This window comes from Macaca fascicularis, chromosome 5 (assembly GCF_037993035.2).
Source record: "Macaca fascicularis isolate 582-1 chromosome 5, T2T-MFA8v1.1".
Classification (NCBI taxonomy): domain Eukaryota; kingdom Metazoa; phylum Chordata; class Mammalia; order Primates; family Cercopithecidae; genus Macaca; species Macaca fascicularis.
In genome coordinates, this window is record NC_088379.1 from 115110720 (window position 1) to 115131359 (window position 20640).

General features: G+C 36.8%; 1 protein-coding gene across 7 annotated transcripts in view; it reads left to right on the forward strand.

The window, feature by feature from the left end:
• Positions 1 to 20640, forward strand: part of SEC24B (SEC24 homolog B, COPII coat complex component) — a 106338-nt gene that overhangs the window by 50714 nt on the left and 34984 nt on the right. For 4 of the 7 annotated variants that reach the window (XM_015450751.3, XM_015450754.3, XM_074040275.1 and 1 more), the window contains 3 exons: positions 5800 to 5880; positions 9550 to 9791; positions 20399 to 20580. In XM_015450751.3, coding sequence (XP_015306237.2) covers positions 5800 to 5880; positions 9550 to 9791; positions 20399 to 20580 — 505 coding nt within the window. Of the gene's footprint in view, positions 1 to 5799; positions 5881 to 9549; positions 9792 to 20395; positions 20581 to 20640 lie in introns of all 7 variants that reach the window. The other 3 variants (XM_005555656.4, XM_015450753.3, XM_074040276.1) reach the window with 1 other exon arrangement.

A 20640-nucleotide genomic window follows, 5' to 3' on the forward strand; every position in this document is an offset into this window, starting at 1 on the left:
AAGTAAAGGGCACGTGACGGTAGTCACTACAGTATTAAACTTAGATGTTATCTTACTCCTGTGTTTTTTTCTGTTTCACAAAATAAGACTATATTATTGATGTTTTTACTATAGTCTTGGTGTTCTGTATTCATGGTTTTATAAAATAATATCTTTGTTGGTTGCAAATTAAAGAAACATTCTCAGTGGTGGGATGGGAAGAAAGTCTAGCTTTAAAAGGAATTTTATTTTTTTAAACCCTGCCCAGTTACAATAATTTTTTTCATATGTACAGAGGTAAAAGAAAGTGGCTGAAATTGGTGTGGGGATTACATGTAAGTGTCTAATAAAGTAGCGATTTGGAGTGCTTTACTTCTTAAGCATTTCAGTGACATTTATTCCCTTTATTTGTGAGATTTTTGTGTGTTTAGTTTATGTGGGATTGTTCTCCAACTTTGAAAAAATTTCATTGAACTGTGATGAAAAATCAACCAGCAGATTGGAGAATCAGAAGGCATTGTGTTAGCAGTGTTAAGTATTGAGGAAAGTTTGGCTGAAAGCTGAGGAAAAAAAACAATTGGAAAATCTATCAGGAAGTATTTGTCTTGTTTTGTTTTTTCCCACTCTGTAGCACTGTTTGGAGATTGAGGGAAAAGAGAACAGGAAGAACATTTCCTGAGTCTCTTGCTAATATCTGTTACACCTGTGATATCTGTTAAGTTGTAATTGTAGCCCTGTGGAGTAGGTGTTATTATGAGATCTGTTGTTACTAATGAGTAGCTCAGAGATGTCAGGTGTCTATTTTCCCTCAACTGGTAGGGAGTGGACATGAGGAAATCTCAGATTATCTGGTTAATTTCAAAAAGTTTAGCAATACTAGTAAGTATATTACCTTTGTTGACCCATATTGCTTGTCTTTTAGAGAGAGAGAACAGCTTAAGCCTTTTTTTTTTGAAGGCTTAATTGCTTTCTGATACTCTTCCTTAGCTTCAAGGATTCTGAGCTATTCTTATCTGTTCTCCTCGTTACTTCTTTAGATTTCAGCTCCCTCTCTTTTTCTCTTTCCTTTTTTCTTCTTTCAAGCTGTAATGTAGAGCCAGTAAAAGAATGAGAGAAAATTGCTTCCAACTACTGCGTTTCATACTTGACCCCCATTTGATCTCAGAATACTTAATATCACTAATTGCAATGTGAAGTGACTGAGGCAAATCGATACTATCTAGGCATTAAGCATGGGACAAGTACCAAAGCTATTGATTGAGTGGAAACCAGTTTGTATGCTGAAAGCAGTATTTTGCTTGCTATCAGGATTCCAAAGATCAATATATTAGCGTAGCTATGGCCATCAAATACTTACATGATAGGGAAACAGATACCATATGATTACAGTACAACTTGAAAGGTGTAAGCGGGCATGGTGGCTCACGCCTGTAATCCTAGCACTTTGGGAGGCCGAGATGGGCGGATCACCTGAGGTCAGGAGTTTGAGACCAGCCTGGCCAACATAGTGAAACCCCATGTCTACTAAAAATACAAAGATTAGCCGGGCGTGGTGGCCGGCGCCTGTAATCCCAGCTGCTTTGGAGGCTGAGGCAGGAGAATCACTTGAACCTGGGAGACAGAGGTTGCAATGAGCCGAGATCACGCCACTGCACTCCAGCCTGAGTGACAAGAGTGAGACTCTGTCTCAAGAAAAAAAGAGAAAAGAAAAGTGTATTAATTCAGGGTTGAGAATGTGCCCCTGCATAGGAGAGGAAATGATTTTCTGTGGGCATACAGGAAAAGTTTGACAAAGGATTTGAAATTTGAAGGATGATTAGTAATTTGTCATGTGGAGAAAGGAAATTATGGCTAACAGACCAACATGCATCATGCATAAACAGAAGAAAATGTAGTATTGGGTCAAGAGTCAGAAGTTGGGTGTAACTGCATCATAAGGTAAAACAAGGAGGATGGTAAAGGGACAGGTGAGAGATGCAGGTGAAAAGGACAAGTAGAAGCCAAATTTTTGAAGTTTGTTTTATGACAATGTGAAGGCATTTAGACCTTATTCACTAAGATGGTGGGGAAATTAGTGAAGGTTGTTTTTAAGCATGTTCAGAATGTTAACATACAAGTTTTCAATAAGGTACTGTTTTTTAAAAATACCTTTTTGATTTTTTTGCCAGTAATGGCATGACCTCTAATTAATGCATTAATTAGAATGCATTAATCTAAATAGCAAAATGTCATGAGTCTGTTTATCTTACTGATTTATTTGGGTTTGTAACATTGCTTTGCTATTTTTGACAAGTTCAAAAATAGAGATTTGCGGTTATTTTTTCTTCTGAAAGTGAATTTAAAGTGAACTAGCAGATTTCAAACTAGTAAACAAAATAGAATAAAAAAATTAATACTTTAAAGCTTATAGCATTATTAAAATGAACAATCTTTAAAATATTAGCAGTTGATTTGACATGAAAGAAGCTAAACAGCATAATTGAGTAATAGTATGTTCTTTGGAATAAGTGGATGTATAAGTAATCTTTTATCTTTGGACTTTATTTTTTTTCAAGAGTGGTTATTTCTTGATATATACATTTAAAAGTTTTTCTTAGAATTCCCATGATATTTTTAATAGCAGTTTTGGGAAATAATTCACATACCATAAAATTCACCTATTTAAGTTGTGCTGTTCTGCAGTTTTTAGCATTTTCACAAAGTAGCAATCATCACTACTATGTAGTTCCGGAACATTTTCTTCACCCCAAAATAGAAACTTCATACGTTTTAGCATTCTTCCCATTCTGCCCTCCCCGCACAGCCACACAAAGCTCTAGGCAACCATTAATCCTCTGTCTCTATAGATTTGTCTATTTTGAACATTTTATATGTAGAGATCATATAATATGTGGTTGTTACTTGCATCTTTCTCTTACCATAATATTTTCTAGGTTCATCCACATTATGGCATATGTCAGTACTTTATGATTTTTTGTTGCCAAAAAAATTCCATATGTGAATATATCACATTTTATTTATCCATTCATGAGTTGATGGACATTTGGGTTGTTTCTACTTTTTGGCTGTTACGAATAATCCTGCTGTGAACATTTGTCGACAAGTTTTTGTGTGGGTTTCTGTTTTCATTTCTCTTGAGTAGAATTGCTGGGTCAGAACTCTGTATTTAACTTTTGAGAAACTGCCAAACTGTTTTCCAAAGTAACTGCACCATTTTACAATCCAGTGAGGATTCTGATTTCTCCACATCTTTGGTAATAAGTTTTGGCAAAGATGTGGAAAAATTGGAATCCTCATTGGATTGGTTATAACCATCCTAGTGGATGTAAAGTGGTATCTCGTTGTTTTGATTTTCATTTTCCTAATGGATAGTGATGTTGAGTGTCTTTTCATGTGTTTATTGGTCATTTGTTTTATCTTCTTTGGATAAATATCTTTTGCCCATTTTAAATTTGGTTATTTGTTGTTTTATTGTTGAGTTGTAAGAATTTGTTACATATTCTGAACATTAACCCCTTATCAGATATATGATTTGCAAATATTTACTCATACTGTGGGTTGTCTTTTTACTTCTTGAAGATATGGTAACCTTTAGAGCACAAAGTTCTTAATTTTGATGAAGTCCAAGTTATTTTTTTTCTTTTGTTGCTTGTACCTTTGATGTCATATCTTAAAATTCATTTAGTCATGAAGATTTATTCCTATATTCTAAGAGTTTTGTAGTTTTAGCACTTACATTTTATGTCTGTGATCCATTTTGAGTTAGTTGTAGTGTAAGGTGTAAGGAAGGGGTCCAGCTTTGTTCTTCTGCATGTGGATATGCCTGGTTGTTCCAGCACCATTTGCTGAAAAGAATATTATTTCCCCATTGAAATGTCATGGTAAATTGTTTAGTTTTATTAAGGTAAAAATATATATAACATAAAATTAACTGTTTTAAAGTGTATAATTCAGTGGCATTTAATACATGTACAGTGTTGTGTAATCCCTACTTCTATTTAGCTCAATCTAACTTTGTGAAGTACTAGACATTTTCATCATCCCAAAAGAAAATCCTACACTCAGTCACTCCCCATTTTCCCCTCCCCCCAGCCCCTGGCAACAACCATCTACTTTCTGTCTCTATGGATTTACCTATTCTGGATATGTCATATAAATAGAATTATATAATATATATGATCTTTTCTGTCTGATTTATTTCACTTAGGCAAATTTTCAGGTTTCATTCACATTGTAGGGTGCATCTATACTTCATTTTTATGGCTAAATATCCCATTTTATAGATATACCATATTTTGTTTATTCATTCATCTGTTGATGAATATTTAGAGACTTTTGACCTGATATATCAGCATTCTGCTTTAGTTTAAAATTCACAAATAAAAGGAACAAAAAGGAAAGGGCGTTATTTTCCATTAATTTATTAAGAGGAAAAATATATGTGCAAAATTGTTCTACTTATCACGAAGAAGGCACTTCGTAAATATTAGTGTCTTCTACCTATTACTTATTTTATGGGTGTCTTCATATCCACTGTCTCATTTAGACCTTGTAAGAACATAAAAAACCACACATAGGACATTTAAAAAATCGTTAGCATTTTGCAGAAGAGTTATATAGCAAGTTACCTTCACTTATTCTCAGGAGAAAAAAGCCACAAGGTTATATAGCAAGTAAATGATGGAGTTGAGGTAACTGCAGTCTTTGCCTCCAAATCATGTTCTTTGCTAATAAGAAAATATTCCTACACAAAAAGCATTAGCTGTTATGCCCTGAGTCAGTATACCTAATTCTCATGTTTATCTAAAATTATTCAATGAAAGATAATTATACATACCTGTTCTTTTCCTATCACAGTTGAAAATTAACCTAAATGTCGTTTAAATACCAGTTATAATATTGGTATTAAGAGCAAAGGATAACTTCTGTAGCACAGAATTTTGTCTTACTGTGAAACAGAGCAAGATCTGTAACATAATAGAGGGATCATGCAGATTTTTTGTTTTCTTCATCATAATATACTCTAGCATATGTACCTAGGATAATTGTAGGTCTCAAAATATGTGTTGAATGAATGGAAGAAGTATATTGTTTGTTCTATTCATGTGACCTGTGACCAGATTTCATCATAAATTGCTACTGAATTCTCATCTTAACAGGTTTTGAATGAGCACACATAATAAAAATTCTTGTAGTCTAACATTTATATAAATTAGTGTGCCTTTCATTTATATTACCTTATTAAATATGGCAGGTATTATTTAATCTCTATTCTGCAGCTATAGAAAAGACACAGAAAAGCTTAGTAGCATGCCAGATAGCAACCTAAGCTACAGACTCCTCATTTATCAATGTCTCAAACAGTGCGCTATGATATAAATAAAAGTCATTAAAATTTAATTACCTTAATATACCCTAAGATTGATAAAATGTATTTAGTATTTATCATTAATGATAAAATATATTTGGTAGATGTAATCCTTAAGATGTGACTATATTAACATTTCTATCAACCTAAAATTTTTATATATATGTTTGACTACTTTTAATAGTTTAATATCTGTTCTTCTCTAAGATGCCTTACATGTTTAACTGAATTTTATCCCACTCATCGGCTTCATTTTCTCTCCACTCTCATCTTCTATTCTTAACAGAAATTCATTGGTTTTTAAAATGTCTCTAGACATCAATCATTTCACTTTTTTACTAGAATCAGGAATTTTCCTAGTTCAGCAAAAACATCTTTTTCAAAATTGCCAAAGGCTGCTTTAAGATACTTTGTCATTTTAAACCTAGTAGATGTTTTGGTTTTCTTTTTAGGTGTTGACAGCTCTTCTACCACAAGCAGTGCTTCTCCAATGCCCAACAGTTATGATGCCCTGGAAGGAGGCAGTTACCCAGGTAATTTGTTGTTTTGTGCTTGCTTGTTCTTCATTTTAAAAGTTATTGACCATCAATTGCCTTCAAATGTGAACATGTATTACACAAAATAGCAGGCTATATTTTTAACAAGAAAAAAAAGAACATTTTTCTGGCACTTCTCAGCCGCAACTTAATAGCATTAATTGTCACTAACAACTATGAAGGTTGTTTCTGGGGCTATTATTTTTTGTTGTTATCATACTCTTTTTCTAAAAGATTGTCAATAGCTTTTCTCTTCTTTCCCCTTCTTTTTAAAGAATAACTGCTCCTTAAATAAATTTTATATTTCTAATCTCATGCTTAGGTCTTTGAATTCTTTTCAACCAGCCTCTGAATATAGTCTTTGACTCTTTGCTCCCTCAGTGGCTTCTGGCTGCCTCTAGTAGGTAAATAGATGCTACCCCCAACTTGGGGGTGGGTTTTGGAACATCACTTTTAACCATATCTGAAATCACTTTAGCCATTACATTCAAGTACAGGAGTGGATAGTATTGAAAGAAAAAACTATCATTTCATTTTAATATCTTACACTGTGATTTTTCTTGCTCTCCTGTCTCCTATCACTGACAACCTGACAACTGTACCTGACCTCTGTCTCTCTTTTTCTAATGATTCCAAGCTTCAAAACTAACAGAAAAAGCAGTTTTGCCCTTCTCTTTATTTCTTATCTCTTTGTTGATGATCCAGGATGAAGTTTAATTGAAGTGGGAATGTTCTATACTTAAAAAAAAGAAAATACTGTCTTGCTATCACTATTCTGTGAATCAGTAGAAAACTTCAATCTTTTCAGCTCAGTATGGAATTACCTTGTAATATTTTAAAAATACTGCTAGGTGTGGTGGCTCACACCTGTAATCCCAGCACTTTGGTAGGCCGAGGTGGGCGGATCACAAGGTCAGGAGATCAAGACCATCCTGGCTAAGATGGTGAAACCCCGTCTCTACTAAAAATACAAAAAGTTAGCTGGGCATGGTGGCGGGCACCTGTAGTCCCAGCTGCTCGGGAGGCTTGAGGTGGCAGAATGGCGTGAACCCGGGAGGCAGAGCTTGCAGTGAGCCGAGATCTCGCCACTGCACTCCAGCCTGGGCGACAGAGCGAGACTCCGTCTCAAAAAAAAAAAAATTTTTTTAAACTACTTGAATAAATGACTCAGCTTTTTGTAGTTAAGGATTTTTGCCCCTAGGAATTTTGTTTGTGTGTGTGTGTGTGTAAGAAGTTGTAAACCATTCCAAAAACAATCTCTTGTCAAGATAGTCTAGAAGAGTTGCTTAATTCACTAAAAGATCAACAACCATATAGTATCCCATGAACTCTAAATTAATGTGAAACGAAAAATGTCTAGTGTAGTATAGTTGAAAGATTCTGGCCCTGCAGTCAGACTTTGGTTTCTTTGTATTCATTCAGTCAACAAATTCTAATCTTGTAATCCTATGTGTTGAAAGTATTTCAGTAACCTTGGACAAGTTTTCTTCCTATTACACTGCACCAAAATTAAAGAACTATGTGAGCATCTGTAGCAGTAATGTTAAATGAACTGTAGGCCTACTATATGTCAGGTACTAGGATAGATCTGTAGAATTCTTTCCTGAAGAAGGGGAGAAGATTTAGACCTTCATGTTTATAACTCCAGTTTTCTTTCCTCCTCCTCCTCCTCCTCCTCCTCCCCCTCCTCCCTCCTCCTTCTTCTTCCTCCCCTTCCTCCTCTTCTCCTCCTCCTCCTCCTTCTCCTTCTCTTTCCTTTTTTTTTTTTTTTTGAGACAAGGTCTCATTCTGTCACCCAGGCTGGAGTGCAGTGGTGTGATCATGGTTCACTGCAGCCTGGTACTACTGGGCTAAAGCCATCCTCCCTCCTCGGCCTCCCAAGTAGTTGGGACTACAGGTGCACACCACCATATCCAGCTTTTTTTTTTTTTTTTTTTTTTCTTTTCGTAGAGATGGGGTCTCACTTTGTTGTCCAGGCTGGTATCAAACATCTGGCTTCAAACAGTCCTTCCACCTCGGCCTTCCAAAGTGTTGGGATAATAGGCATGAGCCATTCATTGCACCCAGCCCCATTTTTTTTATTTCTTAAGCTGATAAATTGTCATGTTACAAGAACTTTCTGCTTATGTTTCCATCACCATGAGGAGAGACAAGCAAGAGATCTAAGGATTATGACACCGTATTGAAGGTCTTACCCTCTTAAGAAGTCTGGGAGGTTACCAGAAAGCCAGTAAGCTGATCCCTGCCTAGTCAGCACAAGATGATAGCAGAATGTCTAGGAATGTATCTTCAGAATTAGACCCAATAAGGAGATGTGATTCCTCAAGGAAAAAAAAAAAAAAGATTGATTCAGTTAAAGTTTCTAAGAATATATTTTTGCAGAATCCAAATGCTGCTGGTGAAGGATATCTTATGAACTAAAATGAATGCACATTGTAGATTTGACTTCATAATAGGACTAAACAGTCAATATGCCAAACTGTTAATAATGGTTATGTGTAGAGTAACTTTTAGAGCTTCTTTTTGTTATTATTGTTTTTGTATATGATATTTAAGTTTTCTCCAGTTTTTTTGTTTTAATTCCACTTTGTTTTAAATTTAAATAAGGGCATTTATTTATTAAATACATTTTACTTGACATTTATTGCATACTAAACATTGTTCTAGGAGCAGGACGCTATTCTAGACAGTATCTTTTTTTTTTTTTTTGATACAGAGTCTCACCCTGTGGCCCAGGCTGGAGTGCAATGGCGCAATCTCAGCTCACTGCAACCTTAGCCTCCTGAGTAGCTGGAGCTACAGACACCCGCCACCACGCCCAGCTAATTTTTGTGTTTTTAGTAGAGATGGGTTTTGCCATATTTGCTAGGCTGGCCTCGAACTCCTGACCTCATGATCCACCCATCTCAGTCTCCCACAGTGCTGGGATTACAGGAGTGAGCCACTGCGCCCAGCCTCTAGACACTATCTTTCATGCTTGACTAACAGTTTTGCTACTGCAAATAATGCACATTTATAGAGGATTATGGAAACATGCTACTCCTTCCATAGAGTTAGTTTCTATATAGATGGTAGGGTTAGATAAAGAAAATTGGAGAAAAGAGTAGTTGGCACCCTTTTTATTGCTTGCTTTGTTTTGTGGTGCTTAGTGTCTGCTGAGAGCATTTTTTAAAACTGTATTAACTTTGTGTGTGTGTGTGTGTGTGTGTGTATTATACAAATATATTCTTATCTGTTAGAATTATCATCTCAAGGGGCTCACGCCTATATGCTCCGCACTTTGGGAGGCCAAGGTAGAAAAATCTCTTGAGCACAGGTGTTCAAGACTAGCCTAGGCAACATGGGAGACCCTATCTCTATTTAAAAAGAAGATGGTGAAATTATGTAAAATATGGGGTAGAGTTTTCTCGTAAATACTCCTGTAAAAAGGAAAAAAAAAAGATGTCGTATGACAACATGTAAAACAAGATTAGCAAAATATTGATAATTATTGAAGCTTAGTGATAAGTATATGGGGTTCATCATTCTCCCTACTTTGCGTGTGTTCAAAATTTCTTAGAATAAAAAGAAAAAAGGACATGTCAGGGGTTATGGACTGGATCAGGAGTCCAGTCTTTGTGGAGTCTTGATTTTCAGTTGTTAACACCATGTGTTTCCATTTTTTAGATATGCTTTCTTCATCAGCAAGCAGTCCTGCTCCTGATCCCGCCCCTGAACCTGATCCTGCTTCTGCTTCAGCTCCAGCTTCAGCTGCAGCTCCTGTCATCCCTCAGCCTTCAAAAATGGCTAAGCCTTTTGGCTATGGCTATCCAACACTTCAGCCTGGTTATCAGAATGCTACAGCACCACTTACTTCTGGAGTACAGCCCAGTAACCCGGTATATTCTGGATTCCAGCAGTATCCTCAAGTATGTATTCAGTTGTATACACACATTGTAACAGTTATAAAACTTAATTCTGACAAATTCCTGGTGGGAATTACATGTCAGCCTAGATCAAACATACATAGAATTTGATCTCAGCTTTTTTGTGTGTATATATGTAGAAAGAGATTAAATGAAATATAAATATCACATTTTTAAAAAGGTTAAATCTAGATCAAGATATTAGCTATGATTTTATTTTTCTTCATTGTATCTTTATTTTTCACTCTGCAATTGCAAGTATTAATTTTATAATCAGAAAATTTAAGTAAATGTTAAGTTTTTAAAAAAATTTTGTATTATCAAGCTGGCATTCTCCTTAGAAAATGACAGGTAAAATGTGATTTGGTCCCTACCGTGCATTTAAAGAACTTTATGACACATAACTCATCTTGATGAGAGCCTCCACACACATAAATATGCTCATAGGTTCACATGCTTATTTACTGCTGAAGTGGCTACATTTTCTGGGGTAAAAACCCGTGGTTCGTCATCTTGCAGCCAAGAAAATTTAGGACGCGGACACACATGAGGAGTTTATGGGTGGAAGTTTAATAGGCAGAAGAGAGGAGAAAGAGAAACAGCTTTCTCAAGAGGGGCCTCCAAGTGGAAAACACTGGCTGGAGGTGGATGCACCAAATCTTATAGTCCATCTTGAGGAGGCAATGTCTTATTTACTTAGGGCTCACAGATCGGTTCAATTAGTTGTTACCTTTACATAAGGCGTTGGGGGAGAGGCTGGTTGCCCTACCCTAATCTTCTTATGCAAATAAATTATCCTTGGCCAGCACCATCTTGTCTGCTCTTTACTGTACACGTGACTGGCAGAGAAGGGAATGATGGAGCTGCCATCTTGAACATGTCTGGCCCCTAGTTCCTGCCAGCATTCACCCTTGGAGGCCGCCAGCTTGCTTGTCTATGTCTGCAGCTCCACTTTACAGGCTGCTCTTCCTTAGAGAATGGTTTGGGGCTGCTTTTCATTAAAAAGAAAAGCCTTAACTGAGGATTCACATACCCTCACTATCTGCCTAAGTTATTTCTTCTTAACTCCTATCACTGCTGCTAGGACCCATTCTGACATGACCTTTTCTGGAGCCATCTTGTAAACCTAGCAGTTTAACAACTGATACGATATTTATACAGTGAAATACTTGACAGTATTTCATTCACATCTGTATTTCTTGAGAAGAAAATAAAATACAGGGAAACAAATTTTTTTTTTTTGAGACGGCGTCTCACTTTACCGCCTAGGCTGGAGTACAGTGGCGCAATCTCGGCTCACACTACAACCTCTGCCTCCCAGGTTCAAGCGATTCTCCTGCCTCAGCCTTCCAAGTAGCTGTGATTACAGGTGCCCACCACCATGCCCGGCTAATTTTTGTATTTTTAGTAGAGATGGGGTTTCACCATTTTGGCCAGGCTGGCTCGAACTCCTGACCTCAAGTGATCCGCCTGCCTCGGCCTCCCAAAGTGCTGGGATTACAGGAGTGAGCCACCGCGCCTGGCCAGGAAACAATTTTAATGACAAGAGTATTGCTACTTACAGAAAACTGTTCTCAGTTGACTAACCTTATAGAAATTTTATGGTGAAGTAAGAATGAAAATGAGAAATAGGATAATCAGTGAGGAGCAGTGGCTCACTCATGTAGTTCCAGCTACTCAAGACTAAAGTAGAAGGATTGCTTGAGCTCAGGAGTTTGAATCTAGCCTAGGTGACATACCAGGAAGCCATCGTGAGTGGGGGTGGGGCAAAAGAAAAAGGAAAATTATTTGTTTTTGGAATTTAACCTTAGAATTAAAGTACAGAGGAAAAAGGGAGGAAGAAAACTGAGAGAGACATGAGAGGAATATGGTTGGTTAGTACAGATTTCTCTGCCTCCCATTTGCTGGATTTTATTTATGGCTCTGTTATGCCATGTGAAACAATTTTTAAGTCTGTCTTGTTTGACTTTTGTACTTTTAGGCAAGTTCCTATTTGGGGTTGCAACATATTATTTACTTAGAATTTTTATGACAAGAAAACCAGGTTCAAAGAAAAGGTTGATTCTTGGAAGTGTTGAGCAAGGAGAAAAATAATTATTTTGAAATAGTAAGTGGTCTTAAATAATGACTTAGGATAATAGTCCGCAAACCATGGCCCTCTGGCCAAATCGAGCCCACTGCCTGTTTGTAAATAAAGTTTTATTGGAATACAGCCATGCCCATTCTTTTATGTTATTGTCTATGGCTGCTTTTGCGCTGCAGTAGTACAGTTGAGTAGTTGCAAAAGAGATCATGTGGCTCTCAAAGCTTTAAAATACTGACCATCTGACTATCCACTGAAAAAGTTTGCTGACCCCTGACAAAGGAGTATAGGAAGTATTTTTTATTTCGTATTTTATTTGGGAGGTTATTTTAGAAGTGTCAAGAAATTAACTTTGGGATAAGAGTAAAAATATTCTACTGGAATTAAAAAATACAACATCATTTTATTCCATAATCACAATCCTTTTTATATTCTGGGTCTAGTACAAGTTTTAGAAAAGTTTGGATAAAGGGGACAAAGATATACTAAAAAGTAACCTGGGTTATCAGTCACACTTAAGTGAGCATCATAAAGCCAAAATATTTAGAAGTAGACTGTTAGAAAGGAACCATTCCCACCTTTCTTTTCTTTTACATAATTGGAAGCATACCATATGTACTTGTGTCTAGATTCTTTTGCTCAACATTATGCTTATTGTGTGATTGTAATTCATTCGTTTTCATTGTTCTGTGGTACTCAATCATGTGAATAGACCAGTTTGCTTATTTGTTCTATTGTTGATGGGCATTGGGGTAACTTTCCAGTGTGGGGCCATTATGAATGATGCTATTGTGAACATTTCTGTCCCTGTCTTTTAGTGAGTGTATATATCTAGGAATGGAATTGCTGGGCCATTAGATATTCATTTTTCAACTTTAGCAGTTAAAGCTAGACAGTTTGCCAAAGTGATGTTCTGATTTATACCTCAATAGCAGCATGTGAGAGTACAGTTGCTTCACATTCTTGTCAACACTTGGAATTTTGACTTCTTAAATTTTATTTTATTTTTTTTATTTTTTATTTTATTTATTTATTTTTTTGAGACGGAGTCTCGCTCTGCCGCCCAGGCTGGAGTGCAGTGGCCGGATCTCAGCTCACTGCAAGCTCCGCCTCCCGGGTTCACGCCATTCTCCTGCCTCAGCCTCCCGAGTAGCTGGGACTACAGGCGCCCGCCACCTCGCCCGGCTAGTTTTTTGTATTTTTTATTAGAGATGGGGTTTCACCGTGTTAGCCAGGATGGTCTCGATCTCCTGACCTCGTGATCCGCCCGTCTCGGCCTCCCAAAGTGCTGGGATTACAGGCTTGAGCCACCGCGCCCGGCCTGACTTCTTAAATTTTAAATAGTCACCTTCCTTTCATTTTGTTAGGAAATAGAAACTCAAATAAGTGAAATCACCTGTCCAGTACCACGCTTGGTTCTAAGAATGCAAAAGACCTTGCAGTTCAGAATTAAGCACTTTTTTTCTCTTTAACTGATAAGGATTTGTACAGTAAAAAGTCATACTCAGACTTTTTACTGTAGATATATGGATATATGGATCTTTCCAAGGAAGATTACAAGCAGCTATTTATTTTTGTCTGATCCGAATTTAAAACCATTTTTTGAACACTACTGTTTTAGGGTCAGTGAACAGTAATGATTTAGGTATACAGCTAGGACCTACATTTAAATTCTTATCTATTAAAAAAAGATGATAAATTTTCATCGAAGATTAAAATTATCAAACTTTTTTAAAAGAAGCCTTTTTTTTTTTTGAGACAGAGTCTCGCTCTGTCGCCCAGGCTGGAGTGCATTGGCATAATCTCGGATCATGGCTCACTGCCACCTCCGCCTTCCAGGTTCAAGCGATTCTCCTGCCTCAGCCTCCCAAGTAGCTGGGACTACAGGCATGTGCCACCACGCCCAGCTAGTTTTTTGCATTTTTAGTAGAGACGGGGTTTCGCTGTGTTAGCCAAGATGGTCTGGATCTCCTGACCTCGTGATCTGCCCACCTTGGCTTCCCAAAGTGCTGGGATCACAGGCGTGAGCCACCACGCCTGGCCCATTTAATTTCGAAGTTCCAGGTAGGGTAAGAATATCTTAGCTTAGCTTTAAACAGTCTTAACAGTCATAATAAAGTTGAAATGGCTTTAAATGTTGTACTTAATGTAGTGCAATGAAAGAGCTCTGTGTAAGGGCTTTTCTTTGTATTGATAAATTTGAGATGACTTTTATTAAGTAGTGGGAAACCCTAACAGTTGGTTTTTGAAGGAAAAAAAACACCTTAAAATTTGTTTTATAGGGTTGAAAAACAGGAAAAAGGCTGATGCTTAAAAACAAAAATGAAAATTAGAAAAATATTTTCAGTGAATACATGAAAAACCAGATATAGATACTACATAGCTTTTTAAAATTACAAATTTAGTGAGATCAATTAGAGAAAATGCAGATAAACAAAAGGTAAAATATTAATAAATGTTAACCAATATTTCTACCAGGTTGTAGACAGCAATGCTTGGAGTCTGTCTTTCCAGGTTTCTTTCACTACACCTTGCTAGGGAAGCCAGGAAAGAAGCTGATTGTCTAGATGACTTGCTTAAACAAACAAAAGAAGTTGAAAAATACAAATATCACTTTGGAAAATGTTTAAATTTATTTAACAGTATAAGAAGAAACCTTTCTTATAATATCTTTCATCATTTTGGTACTTGTATGTTTTATAATGAGTCTCCCATTTGCGGGGCATAACTCAGTTTCAAAATCAGCATCCTTTTAAGCTTGGTGTGCTTCTGTGATCCCAGTTAAGACAGGAGAATCACTTGAGCTGAGGAGTTTGAGACCAACCTGGGCAACATAGCAAGAACCTGTGACAAAAGAAAAAAATCCTTGTATGTGTATACACACACATACACACACACACACACTTTATCATACATAAATGCACATACATACAGTCATGTGCTTCATAATGACATTTTAGTCAATGATGGACCCACATATATGATGGTGGTCCCATAAGATTATAATGGAGCTGAAAAATTCCTGTCACCTATTGACTTCGTAGCTGTGCTAATGTCGTAGCACAGTTATGCACAGTGCATAATACTTGATAACAAAAATAAATGACTACTGGTTTATGTATTTACTTATACTAAACTTTTTATCATTATTTTAGAGTGTACTGTTTCTATTTATAAAAAATAAAAGTTAACTGTAAAGCAGCCTCACACAGGTCTTCCAGGAAGTATCCAGAAGAAGGCATTGTTATCACAGGAAATGACAGCTCCTTACATGTTTTTACACCTTAAGACCTTCCAGTGGGACAAGATGTGGAGGTAGAAGACAGTGATTATTGATCCTGATCCTGTGTAGGACTAAGCAAATGTATGTGTTTGTGTATTTATTTTTCAACAAAACAGTTTAAAAAGAAAACAGTTTAAAATAGAAAAAAGCTTATAGAATAAGGCTGTAAAAGGAAGAAAATTTTTTGTACAGCTGTACAATGTGTGTTTTACACTGTTTTTGCAAAAGTCAAAAAGTTATTTAGATTGGTGCAAAAGCCATTGTGGTTCTTGCCATTGAAAGTAATGACAGGCCAGGCGCAGTGGCTCACGCCTGTAATCCCAGCACTTTGGGAGGCTGAGGCGGGTGGATCTCCTGAGGTCAGGAGTTTGAGATCAGCCTGGCCAACATGGTGAAACCCTGTCTCTACTAAAAATACAAAAATTAGCTGTGCTTGGTGGCGGGCGCCTGTAATCCCAGCTACTAGGGAGGCTGAGGCAGGAGGATTGCTTGAACCCGGGAGGCAGAGGTTGCAGTGAGCCAAAATTGCACCAGTGCACACCAGCCTGGGCAGCAAGAGCAAGATTCCGTCTTAAAAAAAAAAAAAAAAGTAATGACAAAACCCACAGTTATATTTGCACCAACCTATTAAAATAAGTAGTTTATGAGGTAAAGAAGTTACAGTAAACTAATGTATTATAGGAGAAAGAAAAACTTTTTTTTTCCCACAGAGTCTCGTCTGTCACTCAGGCTAGAGTGCAGTGGCACGATCTCAGCTCTCACTGCAACCTCCACCTCCCAGGTTCAAACGATTCTCGTGCCTCAGCCTCCCAAAGTAGCTGGAAGATTACAGGCACCTGCCAGCACGTAACTGGCTAATTTCTGTATTTTTAGTAGAAACTGGGTTTCACCATGTCGTCCAGGCTTGTCTCAAACTCTGGACCTCAAGTGATCCACCTGCCTAGGTCTCCCAAAGTGCTGGGATTACAGACGTGAGCCACCATGCCTGGCCAAAAACTGTGTTTTTATAGGTTTGATAAAGCCTAAATGTGCAGTGTTTTTAAAGTCTACAGTACACTGGTGTCCTGGGCTTTCACCTTCACTCACCACTCACTGACTCACTCAGAGCAACTTCCAGTCCTGTAAGCTCCATTCATACTAAGTACCCTATGCAAGTGTACCATCTTGTATATTTTATACTATATTATTCCTGTAGTTTCTGTGTTTAGATATACAAACATCATTGTGTGCAGTTGCCTACAGTATTCAACACAGTAACAGTGCTGTGCAGGTTTGTAGCCTAGGAGCAAGAGGCTATATCATATAGCCCAGGTGTGTAGTAGGCTATACCATCTAGGTTTGTGCGTACACTCTGTGATGTTTACACAAGGACAAAATCGCCTAATGACACATTTCTCAGAACATGTCCTCATCACTAAGCGACGTGACTACACACACACATTTGTGCATTTGTCTTAACTATTTCCTTAAGTGGAATTACAGAATCAAAACATTTATTTAATGGGTATTGTTTTTTGTTTTTTGTTTTGAAATGGAGTCTCACTCTGGGTCCCAAGCTGGAGTTCAGTGGCACGATCGCGGCTCACTACAACCTCTGCCTCCCAGGTTCAAGTGATTCTCTTGCCTCAGCTTCCCGAGTAACTGGGATTATAGGCACGTGCCACCAAGTCCAGCTTAATTTTTGTGTTTTTAATAGAGGTGGGGCTTTACCATGTTGGCCAGACTGGTCTCAAACTCCTCACCTCAGATGATCTACCTGCTGTGGCCTCCCAGAGTGCTGGGATTACAGGCGCGAGCCATCACATCCGGCCAGCATTTAATTCTTTTAAGACTTTGGAATTTCTCTCTACTAAATAGAAGTTTGTTCCTACTCTGTGTCAGTACTATTCTAGGCACTGAGAATACGAGAGGAGGCTCAGTGAGCAAAACAGTTCCTGCTCTTAAGAAGGTTGGTGGGAGGTCAGGATTAATAAGATAATAAATAAGTAAACAAATAGTTTATTTCAGGTAGTTACAAGTGCTGTGAAGTAAGACAAGTTGAACTAGTTCTCCTGTCTCAGACTCCAAGTAGCTGGGACTACAGGCATGTGGCACCACACCCAGCTAACTTTTCTTTTTTTTTTTTTTTTTTTTTTCCTGAGATGGAGTTTCACTCTTGTTGCCTGGTTGGAGTACAGTGGCACAATCTCGGCTCACTGCAACCTCTGCTTTCAGGTTTCAAGCAATTCTCCTGCCTCAGCCTCCCGAGTAGCTGGGATTACAGGCACCTGCCACACCATGCCCAGCTAATTTTTCAATTTTTAGTAGAGACGGGGTTTAACCATGTTGGCCAGGCTGGTCTTGAACTCCTGACCTCGTGATCCACCCACCTCAGCCTCCCAAAGTGCTGGGATTACAGGCATGAGCCACTGCGCCCGATCTAATTTTTGTATTTTTAGTAGAGATGGGATTTCAATATGTTGACCAAACTGGCCTGGAACTCCTGAAGTCAAGTGACACGCCCACCTCGGCCTCCCAGAGTGCTGGGATTGCAGGCGTGGGCCACTGCACCTGGCCTCATTTTATAATTTCTTTTGTTGTTTTTACCTTTGTTTGTATCCTTTAAAAGGTCTTTTCAGCCTTAAGATTAGGAAAATATTCTAGCTATTTTTTTTTTTTAGTTATTTGATGATTTTGGTTTTGCATCATTAATCCGTCTAAGGTTTTATTTTGGTACATAATGTAAATAAGAAGTCTCATTCTCTCCCCTTCACCTGCAAAATGGTTTACCCTTAGTTCACTATCACTTATTAGGTAATCTGTCTTCTCTCTCTCATTAAATATCCCACCTTTATTTTATGTCCTAAATTCTTAGAAAACTGGGTCTTTTGGGCGGTTTTCTGTTATATACTACTGTTAATTCATGTGATCTTTTTTCTGATTCTTTACAGCTCTACAGAAAACTCAGAGAATCCTTTTTATTATCCAGTTTTTTTCCTTAACAGCACCACCTTCAGTTACTGTCAACATTTTGCTATATTTGTTTCATATGGGTCTACACTGCCCCCACCCCACCACCACTTTTCTTGCTGAGGATTTTAAAATTAGGGAGGTAGACAGCATTTCTTACATAATCACAATACTACTATCATAGCCAACAAAATTAATAACTTCTAAATGTCATTTAAAATTCAGTCTATATTCACATTTTCCAGACTACTTCAAAAATGCCTTTGTATACTTTGTTCACATTAAAACCCAAATAATAGTTTACTAATTTCATTTGCTTATGTCTCTTAATTCTTGTTTTAATTTAAAACAAGCCCCACCTCTCTTCTTTTTAATGCCTTTGATTTGGTAAAATAACTGAGTCTGTTGTTCTGTAGAATGTCCCGCATTCCGAATTTAGCTGTTTACTTCTTTGTGGTATCATTTAACTTATTTTTGTTTCATTTTCTGTGGATTGGGAGTTAGATCTAATGGTTGATTATATTTAGGTGTATTACTTCAATTATTTGTTTATTTAGGTCCTAATATATATTTTGGAGATATACACTTCAAAATAATATCTGTTTATTTAACTTATACCAGTGCTAGGCTTGATTAGTACCTCATATGGTGACATCCTGATCCTTTAATTGTGAAGTTCCTCGTTAAGCTTTCACCCAGTGGCTTTATCATCTGTTGATATCTGTGGTCTTCCATTACAAGTGACCACTACCTGAATCATTTATTTCAGTATGGATTGTTAAAATAGTGATTTTTCTGAATGTATCATTATCCATATATTAGCTGGAATTCTATAGCACATTAACATAATGGAGTGCTCAGTGGCTGCAAAAAGAAATGCAGAAGGTATAAGCATAGAGTTATTGCCAGGACATTTTTTTAGTTGAAAAAGGGGCTATATTTAAAACAGCATGTATGTTTAGCTTATATAAATAGAAACAATGGAAGGATTAAACCATAAGCTGATAAAAATAGTTAACGATAGGCAGAGGTGACTAAGAGTGAAATAAGATATATCTGAATACCTTACTGTATTACTACCTTATTATAATTTTTTTGACATTAGAATTATGTAAATGTCATGTTTACTCAAAAACCAAAAAGGTTAAAAATGATTCTTAAATATGAAAAAATAAAATTTAAAAAAACCTGTTTATCAAGTTGGATACATTCTAATGTCAGGAAAAGTACTGTTCATCTGATCTTAAAACCTAGTATTTTATACATCTCAGTGGGATATAATGTAAGGACAAAAAGAACTATGAAAAATTTAATAATCTGACATGATAGTGTTATAAATGTATATTATAGGAAAAAATAATGCTGTTACCGTTAGAAATCAAGATTTGTAGCAAAAGAGAACAGAGATACCAGTATAAAATCAAAGAACTTAAGTAAATACCCCATCATCTTAAATTTGAATTGGAACTGTCAACATGGATTCATTATTTGCTTCTACTTTAACCTCTATATTTTCCGTCTTTACCTATTGCAAGTATCTGGAAGTAATAATAGCACACTAGTAATAAGCACCTTTGTAATCCAGATTATGGTTTTTAGATATCATCTCTACTGAAAAGGAGCCAAGATTCCTTTTTAGACAAACAATTCTAGGTTTGAAGTAAAAGAGTATAAAATATTGTGTAAGAAAGCAGGGAAACTAACAAAGGCTAGTTAGGTTCATATAAAAGGATACTGGGGCCATCTTGAAAGGGCTTTCACTGGCTAAAGATTGGGTAGTTTGAACATAAGAATAATGACTATAATTCATTACATCAGTTTGAGTTAACAAAAAGCCATGAATTCATGATCATAGTAAAAATATAGGAAACAAAAAAATAAGGCAAAACCTGTTGAACACCATTGTACATTTCTGTGGTATCAACTCATTGTGAAACTTGATAATTGGGGGTGGGGGAGGGGAACCTTGAGACTATTGGGGCATTTATTCTGTTTTTCAAGTATAAACTGTATTCAGGGAAACCAAATTGCTAATGTTGAAAAGCATTGTTGCTGAAATTTCATTGCGAGGGTTAACCTTGCTAATAAGATTCAAATTTATTCAGTATTTTTGCTTTGAGTTTTTTTCAAGTGTACTTTAAGATTGACTGCATACTAAGTCATTCTATTACCAAGCCAGATTTAAATTTTCTTACCTTTATGCTTTTTCTGTATGTTGAGATATGTAGTATATATAGTATAAGAATATTTATTTATGTTTTATTGTTCTTTTGTTTTGAATTGCTCTTTCAGCAGTATCCTGGTGTAAACCAGCTGTCCTCCAGTCTAGGAGGATTGAGTCTTCAGAGTTCTCCACAACCAGAAAGCCTGAGACCTGTAAACCTCACTCAGGAGAGGAATATTTTACCCATGACTCCTGTTTGGGCTCCTGTACCTAACTTGAATGCAGACCTCAAAAAATTAAACTGTAGCCCAGAGTAGGTATTTATTTATTTTATAATCTTTCTTAAGTGATGAAAACATTGTGTGACTTTCAA